The sequence below is a fragment of the Prosopis cineraria genome, unplaced genomic scaffold (genome assembly GCF_029017545.1).
Source record: "Prosopis cineraria cultivar Desert tree isolate PC_DT_omini unplaced genomic scaffold, ASM2901754v1 PC6, whole genome shotgun sequence".
Taxonomy (NCBI): Eukaryota; Viridiplantae; Streptophyta; class Magnoliopsida; order Fabales; family Fabaceae; genus Prosopis; species Prosopis cineraria.
In genome coordinates, this window is record NW_026555337.1 from 36,558,900 (window position 1) to 36,570,318 (window position 11,419).

Sequence of the window (11,419 nt, forward strand, 5' to 3'; positions counted from 1 at the left end):
TTGATATGGGATTAATTGAAATAATTAGGATTAAAATAGCAACACATGAAATTAAATAAGTTAATTATCTTTTTGGATAACTTATGGACCTATTGGATAGCCTTAGAGTTAGGTTAGTATGGTTATTGGGCCAACTATGCCTGAAAAGAAGACCTAAATCATGAGTTGAAGTTTTGAGCCACATTCACTGCGGCAGATGCATTATATGCCATGGTAGAGGAAAATCAGAACTTAAGGTAGCCAAAGTTCACAAATTAGAAGGAAGAAATGATTATTTATAATGGGGCATTATATGGCCAACTTGTGTATAAATTGTGCTATTATGTGTATGATTGTTCTATTAGGTGCTTGTGAGCCTATCAAACTTGGTTGACACCTTCATAGAGGCTTATGACATTCAGTTTGGGTTTGAGGCACTTGGATGTTATAAGTTTTGTAAAAATGACCTTTTTATGGAGGATGACCAGTTAGCCGTGGCACATGTGCCATTTTAGGACAAATTACTATTTCACCCCAATTTTAAATATTTCTTTTTGATTTAGTTTTTATGATTCCCTAAGGTGTTTAACTCTAATTTTAATGTGTTGGGTGTTTTAATGGAATCCCAATTTTCAATGATTTTAATCATTTTATTAAACCTTTATTCTTATTGTGATGAGTCATTAGGATAAGTAGTTCCTAATAGTTGTAATGGCTATGATTATGTCAATCATCATCAATGTCACAAGTAATATGATTTAGTTGATCAATTAGACTTAGCTTTCATATACTCATATCTTGAACTTATGAGAGATAAAATTCATGAACTCTAAAACTCTCTTCTATCAACATTAAAAGAAAGGCATTTCTATCAAGTTTTGAAAGAGAAGTCACATCCACTACTACAGAAATGGATTTTGGTGGCATTTAAAATTTTAGTTTCATGGCATTCAGAAAACATTATAAGATTTAATACTATAATAAGTCTTAGGTGGCATTTCATTAATTAATGAAACATCACGAGACTGATGTAAGATCGAGGGTGTTTAGCTTTGCAAATGCCACATCTTTACTTTTTATTATTAAATTATAATATATATTAATAACAAATATTAATTAAATAAATTATAAGGATTTATTTAATTAGTATGAATATATATAATCTTTAAGTAATTAAATTAGAGAGGTAGCATTTCTAGTGTTGGGACAAACCACCTCTGTCCTTCAAATTAATAAATAATATATAATATTATTTATTTATTACTACTTATTAAACAAAAACAAAATAGCAATTTAATTAAAAATCATAGAGGCGGCAGATTTTTAACTCCTTTAGAAAATGGTTTAGAAGGAAAAATGTCCTATTTATAAGTACATGATATCCAATACTCCTCTAAGGAAAGTAAAAGGACAAAAATTGATTTTAACCTAAAAAGAAATATACAAGTTCTTCTTCCGCATTGAACAATCATGTGCTCTTCACTCATTCAATTCTTACTCACAATCAGATTTTGGATGGCCACATTCACTTTTAGAATTCACATAATCACCTTCGATATCCTTTCCACTTTGGTCTCATCTCCCACTTGATAATTCACTCCCTCTCTTCCACCGAGTTTAGCATATACAATTAGCATATACATTTAGATTCACAAGGCAATTTGCACACACATGTCTAGATTTTCATCTCCTTCTCTCTCCATTTTTCTCTTCATCTTTACTTCTCTTCACCACCGCTTCACTCTATCTCCCTCTCGATCTTGCTTCATTCTTCATCTAAATTCAAGGTCTAATTTATGCAAATTATACAACTCTAAATCTTAAAAACCTCCTCCTCAATTCAATCTTCCTCCTCCACTATACAAAATCACCCTTTTCTCCACCTCATTATCATGACCAAATTTCTTGCTTAGATTAGAGCTTGTTTGGAGTTGAAGATCTAAGGTTAGATCGCTTGTATTCTAAGGAGTAAAGTGGATGTTCATGAATTCTTGATCTTCAAGGAGGCTAAATAATTTTAATTATAATTTTCTTCTCTATTCTAGTTGCAATTTTCCTATATTTTCTAATTTATTTTGAAGGATTGTCACTAGTTCTATAAGGTTACCCTTAACATCCAACACTTAACGATAAACTCCAATAGTAATCACAAGGCTAAACCAAATGGATTACTAACCCATTAGGAAATCGTTAGTTCTTAAAGTTTTAAAAGTGGTAGAAATGAAATTCTAAGTTTTTTTTTTTCAAATTTTAAATACCTTTCAAATATAACTTTCATGAGCCAAAATCAAAGTAGAAATATGCATAGAAGTATGGTATACCAATTTGTGTGCAAAACATTTACATTTAAACAGCATTTCAACACATAAATAAGAGAATGTGCTAAGGCTTGTCACCTAAATGCTGCGGCTTCTCCTCTTTGTACCATGTGCTATGGCACATTGCACAAAATAATAGTTCTGTTGCTGTCAATTTGACAGCAACAGTGGTGAACTTTTGACATGCTCATTTCTTCGTCTGACATCTGATTGAGATAATCTAGATATTTATAAAGAGCTCTTTCATAGATCTTGCTAATAGTACTAGTTTCACTCACAAATTATTTTTCAATCAAAAGCTGCGCATCCATTTAAAAACTCTCTTCTTTTCACATTTTCACAACCAGAGTGCTCAAAATCATAGCTAAGTGCCACTCACAACCATATCTAAATCACAACCAGTATACTTATTGTGACCTGTGTAATACATCATAGCATATAACTAACTCATGCATCTCATTTTCAACTCTCAACCCCTTAACATAAAAAATAAAAGGGGCAGCACTTTCATATTAAACATCATATAATTCATCACCAACATACATTTAAGCTTTTTCCTTGCTTGCACTAGTATTTTGGTTTTTTCCAAATGCTCACACATAAAGTACATACAAGTTAGAGCCCAAAATATAATTTTCAACAACAATAGCCATTACTACAAGTAAATCAAAAGAATATGCACCCCTAATTGGCAATATCAATTTTTAAATATACATAATAAAACATCAGAGCAAGTAAATTGGAAGAATATGCATCCCTAGTTGGCATATGTTTAGGAATTAAAATTCATATGCCTCTGTGCTTTCCCTCTATCATGGCTTGAGCTATCTCCTGAAAATATTGAAGAGAGAGGGGTAAGTATAACTACTTAGTAATCAAGGTCAATTTAGTTATACACACACGAGTCAATTAATTATATAGATGCAAGTGGTATAAATATCAACTTCAAATATTTACAAATACTCAATACTCATCCACAGCTATAACACTGGGAACCATATGGTTGGGCAAAATAATATACAACCTATCACAATAATAAACATGTGACTCAAGATCTTAATATGCAAGACTACAATAATAACAACTATATAGCCATAATATTGATATGCAAGGATTAACTCCACCCTTATGTTCTCCCAATACCATTAATTGAAACTATAGGGTTTTTAATCTAAAGGGTTTCGCCCATGTGTTTAGACTACTTAAGCTTTTCAATTGTGAGGAGCTGCTCATTCAAGGCTACTACACACACTTATACATCACGATTTTTCCCAAATCTTATGCGATGGGATGTCATGCCCCTAAGTTAGTCTCCTTATAGAATAAGTAAAAATTAGTTAGTTTTGAGTCTCTCGTTAAACAAATGGGACAATCCCTTATAGAACAAGTTAGAAAATGTGTGTGTGTGTGTGTGTGTGTGTGTGTGTGTGTGTGTGTGTGTGTGTGTGTGTGTGTGTGTGTGTGTGTGTGTGTGTGTGTGTGTGTGTGTGTGTGTGTGTGTGTGTGTGTGTGTGTGTGTAAACAAGCCATCAAGCTTTGAATGGCGACTGTACTATGTAGATGTAAAATCTCTACTTCTCTCCTTAAGCAAACTCCCACCTCACATGATCATGAAATGCATAACATGCTTATCACATAATGTGCATATTCTCATCATATCCAATGCATCTAAATTTCAAACATCATATTCATGTCATGCAAATTTCTCAAGCAAACATTTGCTAATAGTTTGAATGCAAAAGTGACCTTTAATTAACTTGGCATCAAAAGTGGATGAGACATATACAATTTTTATCTAAAAAATTTGGTTAATAAGCACATTAATGGCAAGGCAAAATAGATGTATTATAAATGTTTCATGAAAAAATGACCTGAAATCAAGTTGAGAACACCCGCAAACTTGACATGAAAAGTTCATGCGCAAGAATTATCCTTACTATTATTCATTAAATTGGGAAAGAACCAAGATTTTCATCCTTTGTGTGACCTCCATTTTGACATTGATTGTACCATTTGTCGATTTTCTTTCCTTGATTATCACTCTTTTAAGGACCCTTTAGCCACAAGCAATCTAGTAGAAAGACCGTTTGTGATTGAAGGTATGTTTAAGATTAGTTTTTCCTTGCTTTCTCCATGTTTAATAGTGAAGAGCACTTCTCTTAAAGTGGGTAACATGTCAAGCCGCTTAATTCTCCTTCAAACATCATTAAAAATCCCATTCCCAGCAAAAAAATTATAGAAGGGCTATTCTTTGATTTTTAGATAGCGAGTGGCATCTTGGTTGCAAGACCACTCATAGGTTTCATAGGCATCAAGTTGTTGCCAAAGAACAACTAGGTTAGTATAATACTGAGTGACATTTTGGGTACCTTTTTTCATATCATGCAATGCTCTATCACACCTCGGTATTAAGGATGTGATCAGCATGGATATGAGATAAACTCATTATCCCATAAGCCTTAGCTAACCAAAAATTAAGCCAAAATAATGACAAATAATTTATACAAAACAATAAGTCTCTAATATATATGTATATATGAATATAAGTTTGTAAATTCTTGAACATTTTGTAGAAATTTCGACAGAGTCTATCCTATAAATAAGACCTCTTGAAATTTCTATAGTTATAAAACTTGTTCAAAATCCAAAAAAGAGTTTAGTTTCACACCAGTAGATTATATAATAACAAAATGAGATTAGAACCTAACAATGGTATGCGTGGAGCACTAAATGACAATAGTATAATGCAATATATAGTTACCTCAAAAGAAATGATCAAAGTGTGCTTCCATTATCCAAAAAGCAATAATGCCCCTCAAAGATTAGTAGGAGACATAGGGTCATTTATAATATCTAAGACCAAAGAAATTTTTAGTGAGTAACATCCTAATTAAAATTATAAATAAATACATATAATAGTAGTAACTAAGAAATTTAGTGTAAAGAAAGCGAATGGAATATCAAAACACATACTTTAACTAATAATAAATGAAAAATCTGCTCAACAATATAATCATTGGATCAACCAATAATATTGGAACCTTATAGGTTTATTAAGAATCGTACTACTCATAAAATATATAAAAATTTGAATAATGATATAACCAAGAAAAATGCTTTTAAAGAACTAATATAAAAAGGATAATTTTTTTAAATTCAATTTAGGAGAGCTTTGTCAAAATGAATAAAGTCCAGCTCGAGGCCACGAGAACAAACATAGGCATGAAGCCCACGAAACAAGCATAGGCATTAGGCCTAGAAAACAAGCGTGAGTACAACACTCATGAATAACTGTCCTTTTGTTCCATGTGAGTTGGCCTTTACACAGGACTAGCACCCTACTAGCAAAGTGTACCATGGCATATTAAAGGCTAACAACACTACTGTTAGCATCCAACATTTTGAACTTAGTCCCCTTAATCAAAATCTAGCGTGCATAGGTAAAAACATCTGTTTTAAAATTATTCCTTTCAAAATATAATATTCAACTAATAAATTTTCTTTCCATTTTCTCCATGCATGAACCACCATATTAATAGCTCTCTCATCAATTATAAAATTAAACAATAGAACTTTTTTAAAAATTATACTATTGTATAATTCTTAAATAAAAATAAAGCAGATTCATTAATAAACCAAATAACGTAAATAAAAAAATAGGGTGAGGAGAATTGTATAAATCATAAGAAAATAACAAAAAGATTTTAAATGAGGAATTCTCTAACAAAAATTTAGTTGGAATGTTCTTACTCATCTGAGGAATTTTTCAAGAATTCTAAAGCTTACTTCTCTTCAACCTCTCACTTTAATTCCAATGATTCCATTATTTTCCTAACAAATAAATTACAATTCTAAAATCATTTATTTGTTCTTTTCTTGATGTAACTAAGTAAGCATTTAACAACATAGCTTCCAACACTAACAAAATTTTGTTTGCCCCATTAAGTATTCATTACATCCTTCAATTTCACTTATCAAGAAATTTTCAAGCACTTGGTGGACATTCAAATTCAATCACAAACAACATCACAACTTTAAAAAAAAACATAACCAATAAGTTTATTATCAAATTTAGTAACATATCAACAACCTAACTAGAGAAAGAGAATACCTTTCCATCCCTTTTGTGCCTTCTTAATGCTCAATGAAGCACCACAACCACCATTTAATTTATCATTATCTTCTTTAGGTACTTCAAGATCCAATCAATATTTTCAAACCTCTTACTTGTATATATAATTATGCATATATATATATATATATATATATTTCCAAGTGGCTCAATAATCCCTCTAGGCCCTAATATAAAGCCTAAACAACCTTATTTCTACCAAATTCTTCTTTCAAGTATTTCTACAAACATCTTGAGGAAATTCACCGTTAAGAAAATCATGGAATAACCATCCAAGAATTTTCAACAACTTCCAAATGATTTTTCAATCGTTACTTTTTCCTAAAAGGCACAACAGCAACCATTAGGAAGAGAAAAAAATTCATTGGATCCAAAGTATATATAAGCAGCTTTCAACAATAATTCGTATGCAATAAAATTTTTATTCACATGAAAATATATATTATTTTCTCTGTTTACCCTAAGTCCCAATTTATAATGAGTAAGTAGGTCATAAATTTACAATAAATACAAGAATTTTTGTTGATAAATACAATGGGTAAAATGAGAAAAAATTTCTGCAAATACTAAATTATGTATATTTTGAAACAAGATTAGCTGAAAAAAATATAATTTAATATTTTAGACCGGAAGGAGTCTAAAGCAATATTCATGATGATGTGAATGAGAACAATATACTATATACTCCTTTCATTTTTATTTGTAAGAGAAACTATTATTTTTACTTATTTTTTTATATAAGTAAAATCACCTATTTCAATAAGCATTTTTTAAATCACCCCCTATAATTTACATTAATGAGAAATAATTAATGCTTGCTTATGTTAATTAATATAGGGTATTTTAGTCTAATTTTTTTATTTTCAGACAAAATTATTATAGTTAATTAATTTTCTTAAACTGTGTGATATATTTTTTTCCTCTTATATATGATATATGCTTGGAAAAACTGGTATGGATTTGAAAAATTATTCGAACTCACCACTAAGATCACTTTGTTAATTATGATGTCTCAAATTAGTCAACTTAACCTAACCAACAAGCATGCACACATGCGATTGCTGCATTGAATGTTTTCATTTGACTAACGTGCTGTACTAATTATTCAACATGAATTTTCATCTTTGTCAAGTTTTTGTACTTATTATATGCTTTTAACAGCCAAACGGACCACAAATCTAGAGCATGCTTGATTTCTATTTTTCAAAATTATTTTTATTTTTTTATAATATCAATAATTGTTTGGGTAAGTATTTCAAATTTAAATATATTCAAAACTGTTCTCATTTTTTGTTTTAAAAAACAAAAAATGTTAAACATAGAACTGTTTCTGATTTCTTTTTTTACTTTTAATTTTTAAAGCACACTATATCTAATTATTGTAAACTACCTTCAATTCAAACTAACCACTATTATAGGCCACTACTATTAACCACTTTTGACCACTACTATCAGCCAATTTTTTGATTCTAATTTTTTTAAATTAACATAATCAAACAAATTTTGGTCCTTTAACTAGTTTACAAAATAGTTTTTATGCTAAAGTGCATCTTTTGCCCTTTAATTACATAAGATTTTATTTTTTGTCCCTTAGTTTTATAAAGTGTTTTTTCAGTCCTTAACATCATTAGTTTCATCAATAAAAAAAAAACTCCTAAATTGAATTTCTGAGTATTGATAAAAGATTCTCAAATGTTAATATATTAAGTTTAATTTTTTTAAGAAAATAACAATAATGGTACAAAAATAATCATTTAAAACTAACAATATTATAGTTATAGAATTGAAATGATATTTTATGAACTTAAGAGATCAAACCAAACAAGTCCCTAATATAAAGATTATATTTACTTTGATAACTAAGGACTGCAATCTAATATTCAGGAATATAATAAGAAGTTGAAACTAATTAAGATGACAAATTTTGCACTAACCTTCAACATAATGGCATCACCTTTCGGAACGTTTTCAAACATATCCCCTTCAACATGCTCGATCCCTTCATAAAATTTGAGGCCCAATTGAGAATTCTAATTATCTGAACCAACCCAAAAATTTAAAAAAATTCCATTCGATCTTAAATATAAGAGCTAGCTAAAGAGTTTGCTTCTTAAATTTTAAAGTAAGACTTCAATATTCTTTGTCTCCCTCATCTATTATTTTTTTAAAATTAAAACCGCCTGTATTAATTGGAAACAATTAACAGGGGTAGTTCCAATAGAAATTATATAACTAGCCAACCTAATTTCATGAATCTATATAAGGAATTATTAGTTAACTAGCTCCTACATTTAGAACTGGACGGAAGGAGTGTAAACATAAAAAGAATTAGAGATAATGAACTTGAGATGTACTTGGATGAAGTGGTGCATTTTGAATAACATTGGGCAAATCAAAATTGATGGCCTTGATTGAAGGATACTTTGAGACAATCATTTTGAGGTTTTGGCCAGTTCCACCACCAACATCAACAAGTGTTGATATTCCCCCAAATCCTTTGTATATCTCTAATATTCTTCTCATCTCTATGTTGCAACGGTTGGCCATTGCTTTGTTGAAAATGTTGTTCCATGTTGGATCTATCTCAGCGTATCGGTACATTGGCATTCCATGGACTTTCTTGAATAAGTCATTGTCTTCCTCTACAATTGCCACTTTAAAATTCATCCTACATCAAAATAGAAATAAGGAAAAACTTATATAACAATATGTTCCAATACTTTGATTTTGTTTTGTTATCAGTTTTTATAGTTTTATTTTGTTATTTTTCTCTGTCCCTTTATTTTGATCCATTTGCAACTTTTTCTCTATAGCTTTAAAAATGCAGAAAAGGACCATGAATTAACACAACAACAACAACAAGCCTTATTTCACCAGGTGGAGTTAGCTATATGAATTGCACACTGCCATTGTGCTCTATTATCAACTAAGCTTTTGGGAATATTGTTAACTAAAATGTCTTATTTAATAACTTACATAAGCATTTTCTTTAGTCTTCTAATATATTTATTTCACCGATGTATATTTATCTTTGTTAATTTCTTTGTTGACATAGCAATTAAAAATATGCAAACATGGAAATAAATTAACTCTGTCCAGTTAAAAGTTCAAAAAACATTTTCCCTTACTTTTATTTTCAAGACCTGGTCAATTTGTTTCTATGTCAGTAAAGGGATCGATTACCAAAGTTAAGTAATTACACGTCAGCGAAATTAATTCTTTCAATATCATCAATTTATGATCTTTATACGCATTTTTAAAACTATAAGTACTAATATTATATTGGAGATTGACAACCTAAATGGACTAAGAATAATGAAAAAAAAAAATATAAGAACTAAATACAAAATACAATCAAAGTATAAGGACCTACTGTTGTATTTTTCCTAGAAACAATAAATAAATATATTTAATCAAATCAAATAATTCTTTTGAGATAACTAGATTGTGGATCGATCACTTGCTTTGCATGAAATCTAATAAACCTAACTTGAAGGGAGTATTTGTTTTTTGAAGGGGGAAAAAAATTACCAAGCATCCATAAGTGCCTTGTGACAAATGAATGAGAGAGTCAAGAATCCACTATCATCGTCCCCATGACTAACAAAGTACTTTCCTACAGGAGAAATCGCATAGAGTCTCTCGATGCCACCATCCTCCTTCTCACGAACTAAACAATTCAGAAGAGAGTGACTTGCAAGAAGTCTCAAGAGACGATCGATCCTCAAAGCCAAGTCTTTGTGCTGAGATGAACTTGGAAGCTTTGAGACAACTTCTGAAGCTGAAACGTGTCGTCCTCCTTCCTTAGCTATGATCTCAAACAAGTCAAGCTCAAGCGAAGCTTTGAGAACTGCACAGTAGATTTGGCTACAACACTGAAGCATGGCCAAAAGAGCATATGAATCCTCTTGCTCTTCATTAGAACGAGTCTCTTTAGAATCCAAAAAAGCCATGGTTTCTCTCTCCTTTTTTCTTTTAATTTGTTTGTGTATTTTTCTATTTTTGCAAGACTTTGCATGTATAATTGCATACAGAAATTTATAGGCAAAAGTTTGGCTGAAAACGAATACACACAAGCACACATATTATAGTAGATGCTAAAGTATAATTCTAGCAGTCTTCTAGACTTTCAACTTTGCCGGAGGTTTTGTTTGAATCCTTCAACTTTATTATATTTCATATTAATCCCTTTCTCTTTGACGTGGTAAAAATCTTTGTCAATTTCACTTAACAAGTTAATTAAAAAAAGGTTAAAAAAGGACAAATTAGCCATTAAACTATATATCAAGGAGTGTTTGGTATCCTAAACATATTTTCTTTCACAGTTTGAAAATAATGCAATGTTTCTTTTACCATTAACAAAAGTTAACTTTAACAATTAGTTGATAAAAAATTACAAAAAGAACATCAAAATTTACAAAAAAAACAAAGACAAAAATAACTACATAAAAGGACCCGAATAGATATAAATAGGTACCATATAAGAAAATAAATTTCAATTAAGCTTTTTAAATTTTAAAAAATACAAAGATAATATTATATATTTTAATAATATCTTATTAAATATTAATAATATGGTATATAATAATTTAAATATTATTCTTTACAAATATTCACACACAATTTACATGTTATCTTTTGATATTTACAATTTATCTAAAAATTACAACTTAACTAATTTATTTTTTATTTAAAAAGTGAATGCACTTTTTTACAAATATAATAGTTCAGTTTAGTTGAGATTTTAATTTTTAATAGAAGAACTATAAATTTAGGAGGATTATTTATAAATAATAATAACGATATTTAAACCATCAAATATTAAAATATTAATATTTTAATAAGATATTATTGAAAATATATTTTCATTAATTGTTGGTGTAAATAATGGTGGTCTAATAATCACCTGGTAATGGGTCAAAATATTTGATCGAAATTAAATTTTAGTCATTCACATATTAAAGAAATAACATCTATCTCTTTGTATTTA

The 11,419-nt window shown here is 29.6% G+C and overlaps 1 protein-coding gene across 1 annotated transcript; it reads right to left on the reverse strand.

The window, feature by feature from the left end:
- Positions 1 to 2,843: 2,843 nt before the first annotated feature.
- On the reverse strand, positions 2,844 to 10,412 carry LOC129312384 (isoliquiritigenin 2'-O-methyltransferase-like). The gene is made up of 5 exons (XM_054954968.1): positions 9,961 to 10,412; positions 8,784 to 9,097; positions 8,364 to 8,428; positions 5,059 to 5,150; positions 2,844 to 3,128 (listed from the first exon to the last, which is right to left on the reverse strand). Exons 1-4 carry the CDS (start codon positions 10,380 to 10,382, stop codon positions 5,142 to 5,144), a joined length of 810 nt encoding a protein of 269 aa, XP_054810943.1. The 5' UTR covers positions 10,383 to 10,412; the 3' UTR covers positions 2,844 to 3,128; positions 5,059 to 5,141.
- Between the last annotated feature and the right edge of the window lie 1,007 nt (positions 10,413 to 11,419).

Bases quoted from the DNA above. Each gene is read 5' to 3' on its own strand.
- LOC129312384 (XM_054954968.1), bottom strand. From the start codon at position 10,382: ATGGCTTTTTTGGATTCTAAAGAGACTCGTTCTAATGAAGAGCAAGAG. The intron at 9,098-9,960 runs GTAATTTTTTTC...ATTTTGATGTAG, and splicing joins AAGGCACTTATGGATGCTTG to GATGAATTTTAAAGTGGCAA. The intron at 8,429-8,783 runs GTACATCTCAAG...AATTTTATGAAG, and splicing joins AAATGCACCACTTCATCCAA to GGATCGAGCATGTTGAAGGG.